This window comes from Setaria italica, chromosome II (genome assembly GCF_000263155.2).
Source record: "Setaria italica strain Yugu1 chromosome II, Setaria_italica_v2.0, whole genome shotgun sequence".
Classification (NCBI taxonomy): Eukaryota; Viridiplantae; Streptophyta; class Magnoliopsida; order Poales; family Poaceae; genus Setaria; species Setaria italica.
The window spans coordinates 32,660,694-32,685,461 of record NC_028451.1 but is presented as its reverse complement, the minus strand read 5'-3'; the positions used below and the strand labels follow the sequence as shown (position 1 = coordinate 32,685,461).

Here is a 24,768-nt window from a genome sequence, read left to right as displayed (position 1 = left end):
CCTCTAAGTCAGGATACTCTCGGAACTTTCGGAAGCTAAGCTGTGGAACCCTCGCAAGTGCCGCCAGTCCAAAACAGTAAGCGAGGGTTCCTCCTTGCCACACTAAGCCCGGATGCAAAGCGCATCCGGTGCACACCCAGCCCGCGGGGTCGACACGTGGACACCGAATAAATCCGACGGAAGCAAATTCGCGCGTCTGGGGAGGCCTTCAGCGGCTCGTCACGGCTCGGCTCGACTCCGGGAAACCGCGTGCTCGTTCGCTCGGAGAAACAGCTTTGCGTGACACGGACTGACTCCTGCTGGCAGCAGCAGGCGCGGAGGACATGCATGCTGCCGGGTCGTAACTCGTAAGGGAGATCTTGCCGGAGTCGAGACTGATGCCGCCTGACGGAGTCGAGGCCGATGCCTGCCTGAATCAAGTTCATGCAGGCGTAGAAGTCCCTTGACGGCGCTTCTTGCGCTCATCCGCGTGGCCATGGAGGTGCGGTGCGGACAGGCGCCGGCCGTACGTGAGGGACATAAGAAATCAATCGATCTCACAAATCAATCCAACTAGCACGTAGGGACAGAAGCTCGGCCGGCGAATAGGGCTCCCCATCAATCGAATTAGAAATTTCCCCACTGGATTGACCTCCCCAGCATCTGAATCGGAGGTTTCTTCTTCATCTGTCAAATGCCCCTAATCCCGAGCGCTGGTCTGGTTGAGCAGCGGAGCGGAAATAATATTTTAATCGCTTGAGTTCGACTAGTATTTGGAGGTCGATTTCCAGTTCGACACTAGTATTTGAGCATGTCCTCCGCGCCTGCTGCTGCCAGCAGTGAGTCGGTCTGTGTCGCGCAGAGCCGTTTCTCAGAGCGAGCGAGCACGCGGTTTACCGGAGCCGAGCCGAGCCGCGACGAGCCGCTGAAGGCCTTCCTAGACGCGCAAATTTGCTTCCGTCGGATTTATTCGGTGTCCACGTGTCAACCCCGCGGGCTGGGTGTGTAGCTGATGCGCTTTGCATTCGGGCTGCACCGAATTTTCTTCCCCTTCTCACGGCACTACAAGGTTGCCAGATCGAAGCTGCGGAACCCTCGCAAGTCAAGGCCTTGTTTAGTTGGTCAAATTGGGAGGTGCCAAATTACTGTGCTGGAACTGTAGCACACTGTAGCGTTTCGTTTGTATTTGTAAATTATTGTCCAAACAATGACTAATTAGGCTCAAAAGATTCGTCTCGCAAAGTACAACAAAACTGTGCAATTAGTTTTTAATTTCATCTACATTTAGTACTTCATGCATGTACCGCAAGTTTGATGTGATGGAGAATCTTCTTTTTGCATAGTGCCAAAGTTGGGAGTTGGAAGTGAAGTAAACAAGACCCAAGTTGCATTCGTAACCCCCTCAGAGGTGCAGACCAAGCTGCCCTTGGAACCTATGCACGTTAATGAAGCTCCTAAACAAGTTAGCAAGAAGGCTATTACACCAGCAAGCAAATGTCCAGATCGCTGATCGAAGCTGTGCAGCGGTCACGCTGCATTCTCTCCGAGCGAAGCTCCCAGTCACGGTCCGGCGCCAAGCTTCATACCATGCCACAACCTAGAGTGTGCAGATCGCGAGGGTCCAAGCACCATGCAGTTCTGACTGCGCACACTTGACGCGAGGTTGCAGACCAACTAATCCAACAAAAAGCTAAGGCTCGCCGAGTGCCACCGGCGAGTAGTGAACGCTTGAAGATCCCCCAGAGCGTATCTTTAAAGCACTTTAATTACTACTCATCCTTACCATATTTGCATCATATCAATTTACCTCCGTGTATTGCAGGATGTATCCTTTGTAACAATTTCACTTATTATTTTTCTTCACCATTTTTTGCACTTTTTCAATTTCATTGGTTATTTTCCAGCCAAGTTATTTTGGCAGAATGAAATTATATTGGCCAAACCTGATTGAGATTACTCTACTCACAAAAATGCTGACAGTTATTTGAGAACATAATGTGGAGCTACTATACTTAGTTTCCGAAAAGGTTAATGATCAAGCACAAGCAGTTTAGCTTCGATGCTTCCATATAAATCCTCTCTACGCTAGAAACATATCAATATGCAGCTTACCACAAGCAGTCTACGTGCACGCATCCTCCAGCAGACAAGTCATCTAAGCTACCAAGCCGAGCATCTATTGCTATATCATGGCATCGAAGCTGCCGGCAAGGTCCGTGTGGGAAAACCACCTAAATTAAACTAGCTTAAGTGTGCTAACCATCATCTTAATAGTTAATCCGGTCACCACACTTAAAATAGTGTAATCCGACAATCTGTCGGGTCAAGCCCGATTCAACCACTGAATACCTCGATCGAAACAACATGCAACAAGTCTCACACGAAAGTGAGCGCAGATGATTATAACATGGTATTTCAGTTTACAAACATAGAGTTCCCAACTTAAATTACAAATCGAGTTCGAAATACAAGCCAGATTTCTTAAATAAAATATAGCGAAAGCCTAAATGATAGAGTGCAAATAAAGATACATGACGAATTGACGACATGAGTAGCCTGCCAACATGTCATCCAACACGAGACCACCTCAAGGCGAGGTCGGAGACCACTCAACCGACCACCTTTCAGGTAAAGGACGGCCATCCCAAGGTTGACTGACAACCAACTCTATCGTTTCTTCACTAAGACCTGAAAGTAAACAACAAAGCAATTGAGTATACTAATACTCAATAAGACTTACCCGACTATGGTATATATGCCAGAAAGCAACTAAGAACGGATCCTTACTTTCAAGATTTAGCATCCAAATTAAAGTTGAGCTAACCATTCTAAGTGAGCAACATTTTCAAAACTTTTTAGCGTGGAAAAACAATTGATTAGGTAACAACATCAACATCATTCTCATTTTTTTGCGTTCCACTTCTTACTACGATGTGACACGGTGATCAAGGTTCCTTTAACCAAGAGTGGTAGCGGATCGATTCAATTTATTAACCTTGCAAGGTGGACCTATACACACGGCATATGCATGCCTCGTCGAGCCACATATGGCAAATGGTTCCCTTAAAGAGCAATGGCATTTGAGAACTCCTGCGAACCTCGAGTGCAATCCCCACCGGTACCTCCCCGGGCTAGCCATGAGTTACTGACTAGCACACAAATAGGAAACAGGACCAACTCAATCTACAATCGCCCGATAAGGTGCTAGGTTTTACCAGTTTTAACTACCTCTTTCTTCCAGCATGTGTATAGTATAGTTCAAACTCGACCAGCAGGGCCACAACGAACGAACCTTAATAGACACGGGTGGAGCGCAACCAACAACACTAACTTCAACTTCATTTCTATCTCCGCCTGGTCTCCAACTTTTCTTTCTTCAGTGATTCGTTCTCAAGTAACTTGCCATAATATCGAAAGGTCCTACGTCTCGTGAGCGACAGGCAATCACTCGACTTCTACCGTTCTTAATTAAGCATGGCACTTCTGTCGACCTTCACATGCTAGTATTGACTTGGGAGTCCTAGGGATCATGCAACTAAGGTTTCATTCAACTCCTAGGAACCTAATGCATAAAAGTAATACGTAAGTAGTAATATTGCATAGTCTTGAAATTATTGGTCATGCTCCCGTGCTTGCCCTCCAAACTAGCCTTGAGCTCTTCTGAATTTTGGTTCAGGTCTTGTGGTGCTTCAACTGGGGAGGCTTCGAGCTGCTCACTCTCGGACGCGGCGATCAATTCATAAAGACCATCGACTAGCGGGTTATCTATATGACAATGCATATGTATAAGTTGATTGAAAGACGATGACACAAGCATAACATCCATTTTAAAGGGTGCAGCAACTCAATCATAGAGGATTAAAAGTTAAAAGGAGAGCATCAAGACATAATGCTACCTACACAAGAAACATGATCATGGCTAAAACCATAGCAATACACACTAGAGCCTAAACAATAGGTTTATGCAATAACCATAATGATTTTGCTAGTGAACTTCTCAGAGATGAATATACTACTACTAGAGAGCATAAAGACTAATATGTAGGCCTACAAATCCTAGCAGCAAGTATCTTAAAAAAAACTAACTTTCAACATGAATAAGTGTTCAGCAAGCATCTGTTAGTAAACGATCATGAATGATTTACAAGAGCTTTCTCCCTACACAAGCGATTTACTGCAAAAAGTTTAGCTTTCTTGGACTACTACAAAATTTACTAAAAATCAAACATGATAAAGCTGCATATATGAAGAAGGGATTATAATTAGAGTTCTATCATCATTTTAGTGCTAAAAATTTTCCAGAATAGTTTTCAACACTAGTATATATTACTGTGAATTTATAAGGATTTTATGAGCACGAGAACTATTTATTCAAAATTAAGGACATTAAACAACATGCATTTTAATAAGCAACAGAAAAACATATTTCACAAGAACAAGTATTTTTACTAAGTATATATGAGCATTAGGAAGCCAACAAAATTTATTTTGCATTTTTATCATTTTTTATGATTTTATACAGATTTCCAAAGTTCCAGCCATTTCAAATAAAACTAAATTAGAAAAAGAAAAAGTTGCTTTCGCAGATAGGTCCTCAGAACAAAACTATCCTAGAGGATCTGCCCTTTCTTTGGCACTAAAGCCCCTAGATCTAGCACTTAGTCCCCTTGAACTTTTCCACCTTAGCACTTAAACCCAACACTTAACGGAAAACCCCTTGGAACTTCTTTTGCTCTCAGACATGACACCCCCACCGTCTTCCTCCTCAAGCCAGCTCATGGCTATCGGCGGCGACGCACCGGTGCCAGTGCGGTGGCGCATTGCCCCACCCTGATGACTACCCCTTCCCTTCCCCATGACCTGGCACACCTTCTCCCCCTCTTTTCTCCTCAAAACTCTAACCCTTGCCTATCCCTTGACTAGCTGTGGCGCACGACCGGCGGCGAGCTCGAAATCGAGCATGGCAATTAGTATAAATCCAAGAAAACATGGGCGCATCACAGCCAGGAGCTCACCACGGGTCGATTTTAGCTTCTGGTTGGAGAAGAGGAGGGCGAAAAGGTGGGCGTCGACAGTGAGGTGGGTGGTGGCGGGTGGCGGCACTAGCGGCGGCGGGAACTTCAACCTCCAGCAATGGGGGCCATGGCGGCGGGCAAGGTGAGGTGGAGAGGCTAGCTGGGAGGGTTGGCTAGGTGGAGGCGGCGATGATTTGGAAATGGCGAGGCAGAGCTCGCGGATTTGGCCGGCAGGTGGAATGGCTCGCTCGGCTTGCTCTGTTCAGGGGAGAAGGAGAAGGAAGAAAGACGAGGGAAGAAAAGAGAGCGGGGAGGGAGACATGAGGCGAACGCCGGGCGAGGATAAGGGCAAAGTTCTTGGACGTGCTCTGGCCAGCAGTGGCGGGGTGGGCGTGAGCAATGGCGCGGCCAGGCGCGACAATGGCGATGACGGTTGAGGAGGTGCTATCGTGCCGTCAACAGCATGGGCGGCAGAGTCAGTGGCGATGAAACAGCGGTGGTATGGCGTGCGCAGGTTTGACGGCACATGTGTAGTTGACTGCGAAAACGTGGGGTAGAGGGCCCGGCGGCATGGGCGTGCGCTCCGCCCTACCACCCGCAGCCGAGGATAGAGGGAGGAAAGGAGGGAGAAGAGAGAGTGATAAGCGAGCCCGCGCAATTTTTCTGAAATCACTTGGCATGTAATATTCAAATAAAATATCAGGAGCCACAGTTACATAGCAAAATTTTGAGCTGCTTCACAAAGTTTCATTTGATCAATAAATGACAAGGACTTTAAACATGATGCTCATGTTTATGTAGACGATTAAGTCTAATTATAATTTAAACACCCGGAGTGTTATAGTCCGTTGCTCACCATTACAGTCAGACAGCGAGGTTGCCGGCAAGCTTCTCCGACCCCCGGCGACAAGCTAGGCGACGAACACGATCTTCCGCGATGTGTCAAGCTTGAACCTCAACATCATCCTCGACTTCGCGTCTTTCGCTCCATCGGCTCGAGGGGTTCAACCTCAGCATCACCCTCGACTTTGCCTCCGCTGCATCGCCTTGAGGGGCTCACCCTTGGCATCACTGTTAGCATCGAAGTCATCACTGACTTCACATACGATTCAACCATAGCCACTACTACATCGACTACTTCCACTACATGTGAAGCTTCTCTCACGAACACCAGCCAAGAGGGGCTGGGTGTGTACTCGAGGACCAGTCTAGCATAATTGTCCGGTGCTCGTGAGAGAAAGTTCAAAGATGTTGCAGCTACCATCCGCGACGACTACTTCAACTACATCGGCTCTTGAAGCAAGGCCCACTAATCGAGGCTTGGGAGTGAAGCCGCATGCAGATCGAAGCTCGTCGTTCAGGCACTAAGCGTAGTATCTGAAGTTGGTAGATGTAAACCCAAGAGTGTGCGTGCTCTTTTCTCCATACCTCTTTTTTCCCATTGGGTTTCTAGGATGGAGTTTTTAGCGAGGCGCACACGGGAAGGTTGCAAAGGTCATTCCTCGCAATTGGAGTCTGAGTTGTCGGTCCCTTTTAATAGGAACAACTTTTAAGTCTTGTTGTGCCGGCTAAGACCGAATAGTTGAGGAGCTACTGTTGGGTACGCCTTAGGTGGACTAAGGCTAGGAACCCCCTTTGTATAAAAGAAGCCTGAAATGGGGGTTTAAGAGCTTGTCTGGGAGGGTTAGGGATTTAGTTGTAACATGGGATCTCTTTGTAAAGTTTAGGAACCTATATATAATATTCGATCCTACCAGTGGAATTAATGTAATTAGCCACCTCCTCCTCCTTATAAATAAATAGAGCCCTGTAACTTGTAACTTAGAGAAGAGAACTTTTAACTATTTATTCATTTAGCTCACTTGTTCACTTGGTTTGCTTCCTCTCTCTTCCTCTCTCATGTAACTCTAAACCCTAAACCCTAAATCTCTTATCCCAACAGTCCCGTGAAAAAAGCGAACGCCACGAAGCTCCATCAAAAGCCAGCTCGTCAGGCCCGTCCGTCCACCGGAGCACCGACGGCGCATCATCGCCACATCACGCGGCGCCGTCCCCACCCGACGTCTCAGCCCTGGCCGCGGTGGCACGCGCCGGGCCCCGCCGCGCCGGTCCGGAAAAGCGCGAACCACAGCTGGTGGCTTTTTCGGCCGTGCGACCGCGTGCGCCCTCACGTACTCACTCCCTGCCGGTCTCTGCGACGAAGAGAAGAGACGCCCTCCTCCTCCCGCCTCGCCGCACGGCACGCCGCTTTACCTCGCCTGCGCCTGCGTGTGGGGGGTAACGCAATCATGGCCCGCCCCACAGCCACGACGGAGGGCCACCCGAGCTCGGACGGACGCCGTGTGTACCATGTGCCGTCACGTCCTCGGCGACGGCCACGCGCAGCCCGCTTGCCCGCCCCGGCCGGCCGACACGGCCGATCCAAGCTCGCCCAAGCATCGAACGAATCATGCGGGGAGACGGAGGCACAGGGCTTCACCAGTAACCCCACCGATCTTTGTCTGTGCCTGTGACTTTGCGTCCGTCCCAATCTGTCTGTCCGTTCTGTTCATCTTTTTCTCGACGGGCGATCGATCATCGGTCGTCGCCTGCCCGGCCCTTGTGATCGGGCGTGTCCGTGGCAGATTGATTCCATCGATGATCGACGGGCACTGCCTTTCTCTGGACGCGTACGTTCTCTCTGCCTGCATTGCACTGATCGTGGTGCGTGCTTATCGCACTCGCGTTCGGAGTTTCCGGCAATGACGCTGCAATCATATATATTCATATATCACTTTTGTTCGAAGATGGTGTTGATCGGGTACATGCATTGCATGCCACGGTTTCGTAAAGTTTGCTTTTTTTTTTGTCAGGATCGTGGTAATATAGGGAGGATCGTACGAGAACCTTGAAAACTCTGACTGGTGTGTGTATTTTCCTTCAAACCTTAGCAATCTATATTGAGTTCGTGCACCATTTGACAAAAAAGAAATCCTCCAAGCATGCTTTGGTGAGCCCAAGCTTGATACCAACCCAAACCGTCGCCTTCATCGAGGGATGCCCAAGCTCGTAGGAGTTTTTAGTGGTCTATTATCAGACCAGAATGTGTGCAAAATTTTAAATCGTTTACCAGAAAGAAGAGAAAGAAGTACGTTCTTGTGACCAATGATCCATGGCATAAGTCAACTTACTTAATTTGTGGGTCTTTATTTTCTTGCAAAAATAGCATGTCACCAGGCTTTTTTTAAAAAAACTCTAACTAATTTGTATATTTTCCTTCATCAATTTATATTGAGTTGCGTGCACAAATGAATTAGTAGTTGTTTGACCCGGAAAGTTCCCAGCTCCCGTGAACCCAAGCCTGATACCAATCCAAACCAACTTCGCCAAGAAGATGGCTAAGCTCATATGAGCTTTTTAGCGCTTTTTTAAGAAGATCGGAAGATGCATATTTTCCCATGACCAAAAGGAAGAAGAGAAATAAGTCCGCTTGTGACCGGTAACTATGTGACACCATAAGTCAACATAGTTATTTTACCATGCAATTTTTTACAGTTTACCGCAAGGAAGAAGGCAAAGAAGTCATTGCGAGTGCCATTCAATGTTGTAATTGTAAGTCAATATAGGCCCCGTTTGATATCCTGTGCTAAACTTTAGCACAATGTTAAAGTTTAGCACCCTCAAATGGAGAGTTAAAATTTAGCAACTTGGAGTATTTGGATGGTGTGCTAAACTTTAGCACTTAGTTTGCAAAAGATAATTATAGCCCTACTTTTCCTCATCTCCTTTACCCCTCCTCACAGCCAGGGAGCTGCTTTCCCACCACCGTCCGATGGCGGCCGCCACGCCGCCACTGCAGGCGGAGGTGTCACCGTCACCGTCGCCGCAGGTGGGGCGCCCGGCCCCGTCCGCCGCCGCCGCGGCCAAGTGACCGGCGCCGTCGCTGCTACTTCAAGAAGCTCTCCCGCGTCCTCGCCGTCGTGGGGTTTCCTCCGAGCTGCTGCGTCGCCACCCTTCCCTCCCGCCACCGCCGCCGCTGCCTCCCTCCCTGCTCCTCCCTCGCGCCCCCTCCAGATCCGCGCGCCGCCATGGGTTGGGGTTGGGTGCGGGTAGGGTTGGGCGCGGCGGGGCTAGGTGGCTTGAGTGGCAGCCATTGCGCGGAGAGGCGGCACCGGAGGGCGGCAACCACCTCCTTGCGCCTGCCGAGGGGCGCCGGCCTAGGGTGGGCTCCGTGTCGGCGGAGAGGTCAAACGCCCAGCGCCTTCCGTGGGGGGGGGGGGGGCGGTTGGCTGCGGCGGCCATGGCCGCGGTGGGCGCGGACACGGTAGAGCGGCATTGCACGCAGGCGGAGGAGGCAGGGCCGGTGGAGGCAGTGGGAGCGGGCGGAGGAGGCAGGGCGGGCGGAGGCAGGTGGCAGGGAGGAGAGGAGAGAGGAGGGCAACCAAGGAAAATGTGGGTTTGGGACCACTTTTAGCATTATTAGTAGGTTTTAGCACCCCTTTGATGTGCTAAAGGAAAGTGGGGTGCTAAACTTTAGCACACCACTTTTAGCACATCTGTTTGGGAGCCCTAGTGCTAAAAGGGTGCTAAAAGTGGGGTGCTAAAGTTTAGCACCCCTATCCAAACAGGCCCATAGTTAATATATCAACTCCTTTTATTTTCTCATTAAAAAAAGATCACATGTGACGAGATGAGCACTCTTTTCATTTCAAATTATAAGTTGTTTTGGATTTTTTTTATCTAGAAAAGTCAAAACGACGAATAATTCCTGACGGATGAAGTATTCAACTACACAAGTAAAAAGAGTTTGAATATAACACCGATCCACCGTGGATTCGAAATGGACACACCAACACGACGAACTGTTTGAACACAACCCCATGGTTCCGCGGTTCACGGTTGTAGACGGGGCCTGCCGAAACAGTGCGGCAATAGGGCGAGCTGCACACACAGTGCCAGAGAGTACGCGGCACGAGACAAAACAAGAGTACATGGACATTGCACCCAACAGCACAACATGCATAGCGTCGATCGTCCTCCACGGTCCACCACGTCGAGAATAAGTGCACGGCCGCTTTCCGGGACGACACAAGCTAGTAATGAAACTCGTGTCCGCGACAAGCAAGCAAGGCGCCCAGGACTGCATTTGGTCGATCGCCATTGCTGCCCGTTGTCCATCATGCAGCCACCCTCCGGCCTGCGGACGCGCGGCGGTTAACGCCGCGGCCAGGTCCGAGTAGGCGCGAGCCGCAAATGCTGTCACGAGATGTAAATAAACGCACGCGGCGGCGGCGCACGGCGTGGTGGCGTCCACCACGGTGCGCGCGCCCGCCCGCCCAGATCGAACGCGCCGGCCTGCCGGCTGCCGGATCGGAGGAGGCCCATGCGCATGAACATGGTGCATGATTGGCTGCCCGCCGAGTCCAATTTAACCAAGCGGTGCGTGCGGATCTCGTAACCCCTGTACGGCCAGGCACGTACGACGCGGCGCATTGATCACGCGCATGAGCCATACCCACCCCCGAAAGCCGAAACTGACCCGGCCCGTGGAAGCCGCGGCTTCGTCCCTCTCCCAACCTGTCCCCGCAAAGTTTTGCGTCCGGTTCGAGCCTGGCGCCGTGCCGCGACGAGCTCATGCAACAACGGCGTTACTCCCTGGTCCTGGCCGTGGCCGGCCGGCGTAATCGAAACTGTTTGACATGCGACGACGATGGCTGCGTCGACCGGTGGTGTCAGTGCCACCCACAAGGCCACAACTGCTCGCGCTCTGCGAGCGTTAATTTGCCTGCCTGCACGCGCGTCGTCGTCCTTGTCGGTTTCCGTCTCTCTCGTGGGAAGGCCGAAGGGGGTGGTTACTGATTACAGCGGCAGGCAATGATTGACACGGGCCATTTCAAAACTGTGGGCACCGGATTATCGGGGGAAAGCTGTGGTTTGACTTGCGTGAAAGAGGCCGGGGGAGCAGCGGGGCACTGATGGAGTGATGGACTGATGGGCGGGCAGAGATACACATAGTGGTCACCCAGTGACTGATGTGTGTAAGGTTGTCGTCCTTGCATTGCATGGTATTAGAGGCATATCTCGCTCTAGACCTCTAGCACGTGAGGTTGGTGACAGAGTACGAAACATCACTAAGCTCCCATCTATGCTATGCTTGGGAGCTAATGATTAACACTCTTAAGCAGCAAGCGACTCATTTGTACACCATCAAGCTGTCAGCCGTGTGCGTGCATGCAGCGATTTTTCAGGTCGACTTTTCCTGGCCTCTAGTTGTCATGTGCACGTCATGTCAGAACCTTTAAAAAACAAAATCTGCATTATTAGATTGTCTCAAAAGGCAAATCTATACTATATTTCAGATATAATAATTGTGCCTGTAGTTCTCTCTCTCTCTCTTTTTAAAAAAAAGAAAAACTATAGGTACTGTTTAGCTCCTCCTTGTAACAAGCAGAAAACAGTTGAAAGCACAGTATGACGCAGCACAATCATTAGCAGAACATTAAGTCGTGCAATTAGCAATTTTGATCTGCATTATTGATTCAAGCACTTCCTTTCCTTCTTGCAAGGTTAGCCCATTTGCAGGTGTATGCAATGCAGCCCTACCAAACCACTACTATACAGATTCTGATGAGGACCAAATTATTGCTATCGTAAAGTCCTCGACATCGCATTCACGCCCTGCTTAGTTGCGAGATCACGAGTCCCTTGAATAACTTTGTTCCCTGGATTCATCACACAAAAAGGTGCCCAGCCCTGATCGATAAGGTGATCGATCGAGATGGCCCATGCATGCATGCATGAGAATGAATACTAGCACTACTGGATGAGCAGCCGTTGGGGGCTTTAATTCAAGTCATGCCTGCCCTAACTTTGGCGACACGACAGTGCCCCCACGCATATTTACGAGGCACCAACCAACGACCGCTCTCCGGTCACCCCCGGCCGTTTGATGCCACGGATCTAACGACAGCCGCAAAACTGCCTTGACTACCGACTGCTGGTTCGTCAACGTGCACGCATTTTCCACCATTTTTTAGAGGAATCGCTTGCCATTTGTTTACATACGAGCTCCAGGACCAGACACTACCCGTTTTCTCCCGGACAGGACGTACGGTAGACGGTACGTATACCTCAGTCACTCCTTGTTGACTTGGGTGTGCGTAGCGTCATCATTCGGTCGGTCTTTTGTTCCAGCAGCCACTTTGTTGAGCATGCCTCGATGTTACAAATGACAGTATACATGTGTGCCTTGATTCAAAAGGAGATTTTTCCTTTGCTGTAGGTGACGGAATGCCAATTACCCCTCTCGGTTTTCGAGCTACTAGGTTGTGTTTGCCCTTTGCCGTATACGTAGTGCGCTACACCCTGCGCTCAGCCGCCGCTACGTAGACAGGACAGGGCAGCACAGTATAATATGGTACGAACAATCCGGTCACATACTGTTCACTTGCTGTACGCCGAGTCATCATTCAGCCTGTCTTTCGATTTCATGCATGCCACGAAAAAATAACACAGAACGTAACTTCATTTCCAGTTTTTCTCCTCTCTGTTTTTTTGAACCGACCGGCGGCTATGTGACTAGCTCGCTTTCAAGTAGGTTGCCTTGTGCCGTACTATACTACTAGTGCTAGTACGCTACAGTGCGCCCAGCCACAGCCATGCATGCATGAGCCGAGATCGAGCAAGCCATCCATGCTTTGCTGTGCTTTTGCGCGGCCACAATGATGGAGCCGCTGCACTTTGGCTTTGGGGGGCTTTGGCTATGGCTGCGGCCTGCGTCTAGCTACGGATCGAACCAGATGCTCCGTTGCATGCTTTAATTTCACTCCCAAAAAATCAAAACGCACCCTTTTTCTTTTGTATCTTAACCTTCTTCTTCACCTCACACTGCTAGTACACGTAGCTTACTTTAGCCAGATGATGATTTTGTTCTGTCCTGCTCTACGCCGTCGTCTTTACCCCGACCCGTATATTCCCTTTGCCGAACACGTCAAAGACAAAAACCAACAAAAGGTGGCGAGGAGCCGAAGACTACGCGAGCCTCATACGCATGGACCGGCTCGCCGCTACGGGCTAAAATGTTCAGCTTTGCGTGCAACAACTACGATAGCATGCACGAGCGCGGGCGTCTGAATGTCTTGGTCTCGCAAGCAACAAGGCGCGCTGGGTCAAGCCCCCGGCGTTTTTAATCGTGTCCATCTTTGTTGTCGCGCTGTGGCGCGGCATCGACCAGCCAACAGCCAACGGCGCCGCGCCATGCGTGGAGATCGGAGAGCCAAGCCCAGCTCGAAGCCTCAAACTCGAAGCTACAGGCACAGTTACATCACAAGCATTTCCTCTCTTAAAAAAAACTGCTAACTGCATGGTGGCAGCGGCAGGCAGGGCCCACGATGGCTGTGCGGACAAAAGGAAAGGCAGCTGCCTCCAGCTTTTGGGAATGTAAGCAGCCGTAGCGCCACCTGTTTGTCTACGAGCGCCGCAACTGGAGCAGCCCGCCTTTGCCCTGCCGGCTGCCCAAGTGCCCATCGCCAACCAAACGATCCAACGAAAGTTCTCAGCTTGATCCAGTGCCTCCCCGCTGAGCAAAAGATTTCGGTTTTCGGGTGCACGCAGGAGAAAAAGAACTGAAGATACATTAGCAGATTTTTATTCGTTCGATTTACAGGTTACTCATCATATAATTTACACGGCATCGCAACTCGGAGGTCCAGTCACTTAGCCAGGCTAGCTAATCTACGTCGTCACCATCAGCAGCAGCGGCGGCACTCGCGCGAGCTAGCCCCGCGTCCTTATGATGGTTATGGTGCCGCGGCCGGCGGTGTGCAGGCGGGTGAAGCTGGACACGGCCTTGCCGGAGATGCCCGGCTGGTCCGCGGACACCCGCGGCGCGCAGGCGAACTCGCCCACGGGGTGCCGGACGGGGCGCGACGGCCGCATCAGGATGCGCGCGTTGATGTCCGCCAGCGTCGCGCCGCCGTCCAGCCCGTCGGGCTTCAGCAGCGCGAACGGGCACAGCACCCGCGCGGACGACGACGCCGGCGCTTCCGTCCTCCGCCGCTTGCTGCTCTCGCTCCCGCTGCACTCCGCCACCGCCGCCTGGTCCGACGACGACCCTGCTGAGCCAAGAGAGGCAGGCACACGTTCGATTAGCACGAAGCTAGCAGAATGATTGGATCTCAACTCTGGCCAAACTGTGCAATGTGTGCATGCGCGGCGTGACAAGACGAGACCCGGTCGCACCTTCGCGTGTCGCGCGTTTCAGCGACGGGGTGGAGGAGGTGGAGCTCCTCGGCAGCGGCGGGGTCCGCGCCCGCGACGCGCTCGGCGTGGCCGCGGCGCCCTGCACTTGCGTCTGGGCCCCGCCGCGGCAGTCGGAGGAGGAGGACGAGCTGAGGAGGGGCTCTGCCGCGGGGGCCTGCTGCTGGAACACTACCGCTTTCTCCGCGGGCAGCGGCGTGGGCCCGGTGCAGAAGATGGAGCTCAAGGGATCATCGCCGTCATCGTCTGCAGGACAGCAAAGCGAGAGGAATTGATTAGTCAGTTAACCAATCATCAACTGGGTTTAAAAAATAAGATGTGACGAAGAAGATTAGACTAGTAATTTAGTACTAGAAACTAGAATCTGGGGCGGCACTAGTACAATCTAAACACGTAGAACCCAGATGTGTCTTTTCTTCAAAAGACGCGCCCTGCCTGCTCTGGGCTATGCCTTGCAAGTCAGACGCAGGCATCATGCTCATTTGCAGTTCATAATTCTCATATAACTGCTCCACCTATAATAATATCAATCCAGTAATAATGGTTTTTATAATGCTACCAATCCATGCAGGAATCATGGGGCCGTGACAATTAGTACGTGCCGCTAATCTCCGCGCGGGCCCCACGCCCCGTTCTCCGGTGGCAACTGGCGACGACGCACGCATTGACAAAGCGCCATTGTTTAACGCTTACTACTAGCTCTACGACCTGGCGTTTCCTCTGCCTCCATGGTGGTGATGTAGGCGAGGCGCGGGACCAGCAAGAGTACAACAAGACCTAAAACTGACAGCACACCCCCGGTTGCAGACGAAATTCGGTCAATCCGGACGGGGGAGCGGGAGTGTTCAAACGGGCGCGGGGGAGGAGCTCACAGTCACAGTGGAAGAAGGAGTTGGTGGAGGTGGCAGCAGCAGCGCAGGTCGTGGTCGTCGTCGTCTGCTCGTGCGTGACGCAGCTGGAATTGAAGGCGTCCTGCTGCTCGCCCACGTCGCCGTCGTGGCTGCTCGCGTCCCAGAAATTCTGCAGGAGCCGAGAACACGCAAGAGGGGGTTTAATGAGCAGAGTAAATTCAGAGGAAGCGTAGCGAGCGAGGAGGATGGGCTGCTGACGATGGCTGCTGGGTCGTGGACTCGTGGCCTGTTTGACCATTTGCGCGTAAACGTACCAGGAGGAGGTCGTCGAGCTCGCCGGGGATTGCGGCGACGGCGTCGTGCGGCGCCGGCGCCGGAGGAGGAGGGGCGGCCAGCAACGGAGTCTCCATGCCTGCAACTGCACGGAGGAAACCAGCGACGGGGATCAGAGACTCCGGACAGCACAATGGGGGAGGGGATTAGGGGAAGGAAACGAGGGTACGTACGGAGCGGGAAGAGGTCGTGGACGTCGGCGGCGAGGAGGCCGAAGCAGCCGAAGGGCGCCGGCGCCGGCGGCTGCTCCCACCCGAGCACGAAGCAGTCGCCACCGCTGCTGCCGTAGCCGTAGCCGCCGCCGCCGTAGCCGTCGAAGCAGCCGGTGTTTGTAGCGGCCGCCGCCATCCCCATCCCCATCATGTGGAACGGCCACGCCTGCCTCCCCTGCAGCAGCTGCACCTCCCTCTCCTGCGCCGTCTCCATGGCTCAATCAGCAGCAACAGGGACGATATGATGTGGCGAGAGAGAGACTGCGAAGAGTGGCAGTGACTAGTGAGAAGGGTGGTGGGTCGAGGAGACACGGCTCGGCGTGCTTAAATAGCAAGGTCTTTCCTTTCCCTCCGCCGAGGGCGTGAAAGGCAAACAAAAGCGTGCAAGCCTAGCGACTCCTAGCATGTCAAGTCCACCACCACTCAACACAGTAACACACACACACACGCCTCTGTTACCGTGCAGCAGTGTCACTTGTTTATGTGCCGCGAGCGGTGTACGCTTGCTACTTGTACGTACTTTGGTTCACTTTTCCTGGCTGGGGACGACTTCTTAGGCGCGGTCAGTCCCCACTGCCCAGTCAGTTAAGATAAGAGGGATAAAAAAAAAGGAAGAGGGGGGCGATATGGGTGGGGTTGAGTAGACGAGTACCAAAGTCCAAGCGAAGCCACGAAAGCAAAAGATGAGGGTGGTTGAGAGCCGCCGAGCTCTTTCTCGTGATTCGTTATGTTCTTCCCGTGCCGCCGCTTTGTTCCTCCTCCCTCGGTCCCTCCTAAGCTTGAAGAGAGATCTTCCTTTCTTTATGCTTCTTCGCCCCCTCCCTCTTGTTTTATGCTTTCAATCCCTTTCTTTCTCTCGGCGGATCCGAATTTGCTTTTGTTTTGAGTGCTGATCCCATCGGTTTGTTCCTGGGAATCACGAACCACGGACGCCTGCGGCGACCGGTTCGAAAATTGTCGGCAGAGGCTTTCGTGCCTTCGTCTTCAGTTTACTGGTTTTGTTTAGTCAGCTTAGCATCTTTTTTCCTCCGTCACATGCTCCCTAATCATCTTTCTTTTGGATTTTTTCGGCTCAAAAGTCTCCTCCTATCGATCTTCGTCGTTTAGAGAATGACAATATACAGGACTGCGAGTTTGTTGTGCTTACGCCCCGATTTATATACGTTTGGTGTCAGTTACGAGTAGGTCAAAGCTCTGCGCGAGCAGCCATTGCTCTAGTGAGGACGTGAGGTCGGGTGAAAACTGAAAAGGGACGTAGTAGTATTGGATCAGCAGCTTCGTCAGCTTTTTCTCACCCGGAAACGCCAGCAGTCACAGCGCCGAAAAGGCAGCAACGGTTTTTCTCCCTGGCAAATTTTGAACTCCACATTTCTACTTGACTTTCAATTTGAACTCTGTGTGATCAAGTAGCAAGGATATGAACAATTGAACATGCAGTCGTTGCTGAGTAGAATTACATACAGATTTAAAAATGTCTTGGGGCCAAGCATTCACACTGAAGCTACTGCAGGGATTTGATCCGGGACCTTCTTTGCCTCGTCTTTACCCCACAGAAGCTCCTCTTTTTCTAAAGGTTACTACTCTACCAGAAGTAGAAGCAGAGGGTTTGGTGGCCAACTCGGCCGGGGGCTAGCTAATCAATCTCTCTCTAGTTCCGGGGTCCCCTTCTCTTTTTCCCTCACCGCTCACTGCTTTATTTAGGCGGTGGGCTGAATTATTACAGCCCATCAAGTGGCTAGAGGTGAGACAAATCCAAGCAAAACGGGCTCCACGTAATAAAATCGAGGCCGGAGATTTGGGCGCCCGGCAGGCTCAAGTCCAACTACAACCCAACCAAAAGCCACCGAGTTACCTACCTCTCCCTATCCCTACACGGGGCGGGCCCCACAGCGTCAGCCATCGGGTCAACGGCGGGCGGAGAAGCACACAGATTCTCCGTCATGATTCCCGTAGTTGGATTGGAGGAGACCACGCATGCAACTGTGACCTCGTCGTATTCAGATTCAGCTACGCTTTCCACCATTTTCTCATGCGGTTTTTCTTTTGGGTGGATTTTGCTAGCTTTTAACTTTCGTTTTTTCTTTCGAATTACCTTTCACTTTCGAATTTGTGTCTTGCTCGCGTATTACTATGGCTTTTCCATGAATGCGGAAATGTGATTCGGGGATGTGGGAATCTCTGGCTTTTTAGAACTGCATGGCTCAGTGAAAACCGAAGCGCTGAAAGCTAATTTCTGCAGCAAACACTGCTCCAAACTTACATGCAACGAGCTCAGCTCCTGAACCGGCCCCATGCCCGGAGCGCAGGCTTGCAGCAGGCACCTGGCCCCAGCGTTCTGGAAGCAGGCTGGAACTGCCCTGGGCTCGCTCGAGTACCGGGGCTAGCGACAGTGCACAACGATACTGCTACTGCTCAGATCAGGCACAACACAACAATCTCGTAGCAGCGACACAGGGAGACGTCTACAGTATTACGTGTGTTATTTTTCGTATTAAAAATTGTAAATGTTCGTTCTTTCTCCTTTCGAGAAAAGGGCTGCAGTGAGCGCATAATATGTGGTGACGAAAAAGATGTACAATTTCAGTGCAGACAGTATCTCTGCCTTTACTCACTTTTCCGTCACTTTTGGAGCCTGATTTCCCCACCAATCACGCCCCTCGGTGAGCTTTATTGGTTTCCATTGTACCTATTTGTCTCCTACCTCAGTCACAGTCACTCCACTAAGACTTCCTTACCGTCCGGTGAATTTCATGCAAAACGAGCTGAGCTTGACGCTCAAGATCATATGAATCGGTGAACTAATTAACAACGGTTCACTGCATTTGCCATGTTCCGTCGAATTCTGTAATGAAACACAAATCGCCGGAGAGGGACAGCACCAGCACACAGGTGGAGTACGTTTCAGGAATTAACAACGGTTCACTGCATTTGCCATGTTCCGTCGAATTCTGTATTCTGTAATGAAACACAAATCGCCGGAGAGACGGACAGCACCAGCGCACAGGTGGAGCACATTTCAGGAGGTGTTTGGATACTAGATGCTAAACTTTAGCAGTGTTACATCGGATGTTCGAATGCTATTTAGGAGGACTAAATATGAGCTAATTATAAAACTAATTGCAGAACCCTGTGCTAATTCGCGAGATGAATCTATTAAGCCAATTAATTCATCATTAGCAAATGGTTACTGTAGCACCACATTGTCAAATCATGAACTAATTAGGCTTAATAGATTCGTCTCGTGAATTATACTCCATTTGTGTAGTTAGTTTTGTAATTAGCCTATGTTTAATACTTCTAATTAGCATCCAAACATTCGATGTGATGGGTGATAAACTTTAGCAGGTATATCAAACACCCCCACTGAACAATGCAAACCAAGGTTTATCTGGCTATCCGTTCACTAGCTGTTTCTACGATTGGACGCCAAAGGGACGATCTAGCTAGTAGGCTTCGTTTTCCTCACCCCCAAGAAGCCAAGAACAGCTGATGGGATGTAAATTGTCCTCATGGCACAAAACTGATAGCCACCTTTTTGCATCCCACTGTTCTAGTTTGAATCACGCAACCAGAAAAGCACTGCTACGGAACAGACAAACAATGGTGAAATCGTACTACTGAAAAAGAAACAAAGGCCCCTTACCAGTTACCATCCAATGCCATGCCAATTGGTAAATTCTGACTAACTCCTGCACTTCCATCGCAGTTTTACTTTTACTGCGTTCATATGAACTACTTACACTAGTGCATTCCACGGGCATACTCATTAACTCATTGTGATGTACTGATGGTGCATATTGTTTTACTAGTTACTACGCTGACAACAGGATCGATCAGACCTTGTACAACATGCCGATCTCGACTCGCTGCTGCAGCGGCGTTCCGAGCGCCGGCAGCGCGGAGCGGCAGATGCCGTGCAGGAACTCGTAGAACCCGAGCATGACCCTGTCGAACCACCCGGCATCCTCGCCAACGTATAACCTCATCTTACCGCGAACGTGCACCACGCTGGCCTTCCATGCCGCCTCCAGCCGCGCGGCCTCGTCCGCACCCGCCTCCGTCTGGACATGCCGACGCAGGTGGCTCATGACCTGCGCGGCGAGGTCGTCGTCGCGGAGGCTGTCAGCGTAACCGTACTGGATGGTGCAGCCGTACACCCCGCTGGGTCCCAGCCTCCTGACGAGGATCCTTTCCCGCTGCTCCACCTTGGCCACCAGCAGGTACCTTAGGGTGACGAAGACCGTGGCCGCGTGCAGCGAACTCATGTTCTTGATGTAGTGGCCGAGGATCGGGGTGAGTCCGTCCTGGATGTTGCTGTAGAAGAAGCACAGCCCGGGGACCCTCTGGACCTCGGGCCTCGCGAGGAGCTCGCCGAGGCGCTCTACTGTCACCTTGTTCGACATCTCGTACTCAATCTTCCGTTGCCTGCCGTAATACCACCCAAACATGACCAGCGCCAGGATCATGGACACGGCAAAGGGGAGCCACCCGCCTTCAGGGATCTTGGTGAAGACCGCGCTGACGTAAGATCCTTCCATGATGAAGAAAGGCACAAAGAACAGCGCCACGAGAGCAGGTGGTGTCCTCCATATGATGATCATCACCAGAGCGAGCATGATGGTGGTTATGAGCATGACCATGATGACCACAACACCTGCAGTAACAGTCACGCATCAGTTCATCAGGAACAAAGCAGTTATTAGTTGCATACCAGCAAATGCAGCATTTTGCAGAATTCACTTACCGAATGCGTTCCCTATCGCGTTTCCAGCACCGAAGCCTAGGACGACACCAACGCATAGTACCATGAGGATGTAGTTGGTTTCTGGGGAGTAAACCTCTCCTTCTTTATGCTGAGACGTGTGCACCACCTTGACACGCGGAAAGTAGTCCAGGACAACCGATTGCTTGATGACTGAAAATGTCGCAGATATTAAGGATTGGCTTGCCACGATCGCTGCCAGTGTTGTGATGACAAACATGGGCCAGTAAACAGGGCGAGGCACAAATTTGTAGAACCCATCACTGTAGTCATTGACATTGTTGATAAGGTACGCCGTTTGCCCAGCATATGTGAGAACCAGAGAAGGATATATGCTAGACAGAAAAGCTATCTGAAAAGGAAAACATGGCGTTTAACTGACTGTATCATGAACAGTAACAGGGAAAGAAATTCAAGCTTGTAGTGCTGATGAAAATAACCTGAATACCCTTCTTGCTGAAGTGACCGAGGTCTGCAAACATAGCTTCAGCACCTGTATGCGTGCAAGATCCGTAATTACACAAGTGTGGCACCATATTTGACAGATAAAATGCTTGAACATGGTGAAGTTGTTACCTGTGATGCATAGAACAGTTCCACCAAGCATGCGCCACCCTTCCTTTTTATTTCTTAGGAAGAAGCGGACGATATAATGAGGTGAAATGGCTTTGAAGATGCCAGGATAGTAATTAAAGATGCTATACACGCCGATGATTGGAGTGGTGAAAGTCCATACTGCCATGATTGGTGAAAACAGAAAGCTCACTTTTGAAGTCCCGTACTTTTGCAGCAAGAATAAGCCGATAAGGATCGCAGCAGACAGGGCTTCAACTACAGCTGGAGACAAAGGGAAGGATCAGTCTACTAGAAATGCCATTATCAGAAAGATGGTTGTCACTATTTCTTGGTTACAGCTGTCCAACCACTTACACTTGCTGACAGAAGGAAATGGCGCTCTTAGTCCATTGATGGCTGATAATACTGGAAAGAGACAAAGAATGAAGCGTCAGATATTAATGGAATCACAAATATAGACTACCTTAAGCATGAGGGCAAACCTGAAATAGCAGGAGTCAGTATGCCATCCCCAATGAGCATGCACATCCCCAGTATTGCCATGAACAACAGTACTCTTCTAGCTGTTATGCTTCTCTCAAAGAACTTCCCTAGCCAACTAGGCCTTCTATCTATTGCAGACTGATTGTGAAGTAAAGGCTCATCTTCTGAATAAACCTTTTTGGAAGGAAGTATACCTATATCGGCATGCCTGCACAACAGAGAATACATGGCAAATGTACCACCTACAAAAGAAAAGTTTTCTTAGCAATTTGGATGGTTGCAGAACAATACTCGATCTGTCTGTGAAAAAACAAAGACTTTTCTAGAAACTACAGTCTCTCTCCCCTATATCAGACCTTCAGTTTTGTTCATCAAATAAATAGACTGAGCAATAATAGATCATACTATCTACTCCTATAATGGACTTCATAGTGCATAGTAGTAATGCAACTGTCTTTATACAGTAAAGATGAGAGTTATCTAAGTTACTCCGTACATGCAAGGTCTAAATATCAGATTTTTAAGAACTTTCTTCCAGCATGGCCGTAAACTCCAGAAGTAGAAAGGCAGCAACAGCACGGTAGTTACCTTCACCATGATCGTTGGCATTGAGTGCTATGCCTACATACTTGACAACACCAATCAAAGTAAGAGTCCAAAACATTATGCTGTATAATCCCATGTAGTCATCTTTTGTGGGAGATGCCAAGTTCATCGAGGGATAAACATAGAGGGGAGATGTTACGAGGCCACCAAAGACAACACCGAGAGTCTTATAAGCAAGGAATAGGTCTTTGCGGAAATTTCCACCCTGCTCAGAGTTGAGGGAAGACATTTAGAATGTAATGAGGCAGAAAGATAACAATTCAACTTTGTTCTTGGAATCCCAAATAAGATTAACATCATGCACTTCACCACATTGAACGTATAAAGCAATCAGCCATCTGTATGCGTAGGTAATAGCTAGAGTCAAAGTCGAACAAAACCCCAAAGTTCTCCATTCACTGTGCAGAACTGCAGATGAAACAGCATGTTGCCCATGTGGAAATATGATGGGTTAATGACCAGTGACTTAAGCAATATGGCAAGTCACATCGTGAATTATGCACATGTATATCATCAGCAAGTTGTCATGACTAACTTTGAGAATATACATCGGAAGAAAAGTTAGGGAAAATGATCACATGATAGCGTCAATAAAAGAGGAGAAATCTAGTTAGTCACGGCATATGCTTAAATGCATACAGCATCCAGGAACCCCCAGTGCTAATTAAACCATGTCGTGTTCTCAAAAAATACACCTAGTGTTTCTGAGACTGGAATGCCGGATGCTAACGAGCTCTGGTAAGAGATCTAATCGCATAAACGACAGAATACAGGTGTAGAATTTTTTTTGCTTGCCGACGGCGAACAGGGGAAAAGGACTACAGATTGACACGTCCTCTGCTCAAGTCTTAAGATTAAAAGATGTAATCACATCTATGACGAAGACTATATATGCTGACAAATTTGACATCTTTATGTTAAACAAGAGATGGGGACCAAAAGCAAATAATTTAGCATGTTAAACAACCCCCCCCCCCCCCAACCCCCCCACAAAAAAAAATTGCTGACTTTTCTAGAACAGATAGTGGAGGACTGGAGGCGAAAAGTGGGCAGAGGTTCTGCTCACTGCAAGGTTACAAGATCATTCGTTGCCAATGCTCACCGGCGCAGAACACACGGGCTTTTGGAACCGACGCGCCGAGCTATCGCGGCGGCCAGAGTTCTGGCTTCTGAGTTCCGAGGTCACACTGGCAGCTCTGTTTGCACCGGCACAGCCGGGTCCCGATTCCCCATGTCCCCGTCACAGGAATCCACACGTCACAGGAATAACTTCCATCACTGAAACTGAAAATTGCCTAACAACTGGAGAACATGCAGGCAGGAAGAAAGATGCTTATTCTTTCATGCAATCTCCAACGGATGAAACAGTAAAAGGAGCCATGCTAATGCCTGAAGCCCCTGAGGCCCTGAACCTGTAAGAGGGGACTCTGTTTTCTGTCAAGATGGGCGTACGAGCGGGAAAGAAAGAGGAGGTCGCGACGATTTTACGAAGACCCCGAGTGAAAACAAAAAGGAAATCCGATGGGAGGAGATAGCGACAATTTCACGGAGACCCGAGTGAAAACAAAAGGAAATCAGGTGGAGTACGTCCTAGGCAAGGCAGAGTAGAGAGCCTCGGAAAGAAGGTAGGCGGGGCGAGGTTTTCGCGGGCGCACTGACCTCCGTCTCCGCCCGGTCCCGGTCAGCCGCGGCCGCGGCCGAGGCAGCTGACGCGCCGCCGCGGCGGGAGCTGAGGTGGCCCGCCTCGAGATCCACGTGTGCCCCGGTCCTCATGTCCAGCAGCTGGGGAGAGCGCCGGGGGCGGAGCCGAAACAAAAGGCGCCGTCCGGCCTAGTGCTACGGACGACCGCACGGGCGCGGCTGCGCGAGGCATGGTCACGAGCCTTTATAGCCACCGATCCCCGCCTGCGCCTCGTTGTGATATTGTGGACCGTAAAGACTGGACCTAGGGATGGGATGGCAATCGGGCGGATTCAGACCCGAAACCCGCGGGTTTGAGACCTGGCGGGTGTGGGAGCAGGTTTGGTTTCTCCTTCACGGGGCTGCGGGTTCGAGGTCCTGAAATGAGTCGGGACGGGGGTGGACTTTGATTTATCCCTGCAGGCGTCCACAGGCTCCCGAAGTTAGATCCAGCCAGCAGCCTAGCATGAATACTCAGTGTAAGAATTTTAGCCAACGAAGCCAACAAGGCCAGCCCACAACGCACCTAATGTTACATTCCAGCCAAAAACATATATAGCCCAGCCAACTTGGAAACCCTGCTCGCAATCCGCACGCCTCTACCGCGCCGCCCCCTCCCTCTCTCCCCGCGCCGCCGGCCGCTCCTCCCCCTCTTCTCTGAGCCGCTCGCCGCTCCTCCCTCTCTTCTCTGCGCCGCTCGCCGCTCCTCCCTCTCTCCCCAGTGCCGCCTAGCCCTCTGCCGCCGTGCGCTACCCAGCCCGAACCCCGCGGGCCGCGGCTCCTTATCGACCAACCTGGCGCCACCCAGCCCTTCGTCGTCGCGCGCAACCCTAAACTAGCGGTGGTGAAGGAGCGATTTGGCTGCAGCAGGGCTCGATTCGAAAGCCGATGGCAGGTATGGAGGGCATGGCGCGGCCACTGGCCAGGAGGAGGGTGCAGTGGCGCTGTAGAGGTGAGGGGTGGCGGCGTTTCTAGCAGAGGTGAGGGGCTCGGGTTTTGGGGTCCCCGTCGGGTTTTGGGGCCCCGCGGGGTTC

The 24,768-nt window shown here is 50.9% G+C and overlaps 2 protein-coding genes across 3 annotated transcripts; both read right to left on the bottom strand.

Moving 5' to 3' along the window:
- Positions 1–13,585: 13,585 nt before the first annotated feature.
- Positions 13,586–16,030, bottom strand: LOC101776683. 2 transcript variants are annotated; one of them, XM_022824100.1, is made up of 5 exons: positions 15,589–16,030; positions 15,397–15,500; positions 15,104–15,251; positions 14,214–14,477; positions 13,586–14,089 (listed from the first exon to the last, which is right to left on the bottom strand). In XM_022824100.1, the coding sequence occupies exons 1-5, from the start codon at positions 15,839–15,841 to the stop codon at positions 13,749–13,751; spliced, it is 1,110 nt and encodes a 369-aa protein (XP_022679835.1). In that variant the 5' UTR covers positions 15,842–16,030; the 3' UTR covers positions 13,586–13,748. The 2 variants fall into 2 exon arrangements, with proteins under 2 accessions (XP_022679835.1, XP_004956968.1); XM_004956911.3 differs by having other exon boundaries at positions 13,586–14,086; positions 15,589–16,025.
- Positions 16,031–19,245: 3,215 nt separating this feature from the next.
- On the bottom strand, positions 19,246–23,899 carry LOC101776284 (probable potassium transporter 17). Its single transcript, XM_004956910.4, has 8 exons — positions 23,714–23,899; positions 22,037–22,259; positions 21,448–21,690; positions 21,320–21,370; positions 20,966–21,226; positions 20,830–20,882; positions 20,372–20,741; positions 19,246–20,281 (listed from the first exon to the last, which is right to left on the bottom strand). Exons 1-8 carry the CDS (start codon positions 23,825–23,827, stop codon positions 19,461–19,463), a joined length of 2,136 nt encoding a protein of 711 aa, XP_004956967.1. The 5' UTR covers positions 23,828–23,899; the 3' UTR covers positions 19,246–19,460.
- Between the last annotated feature and the right edge of the window lie 869 nt (positions 23,900–24,768).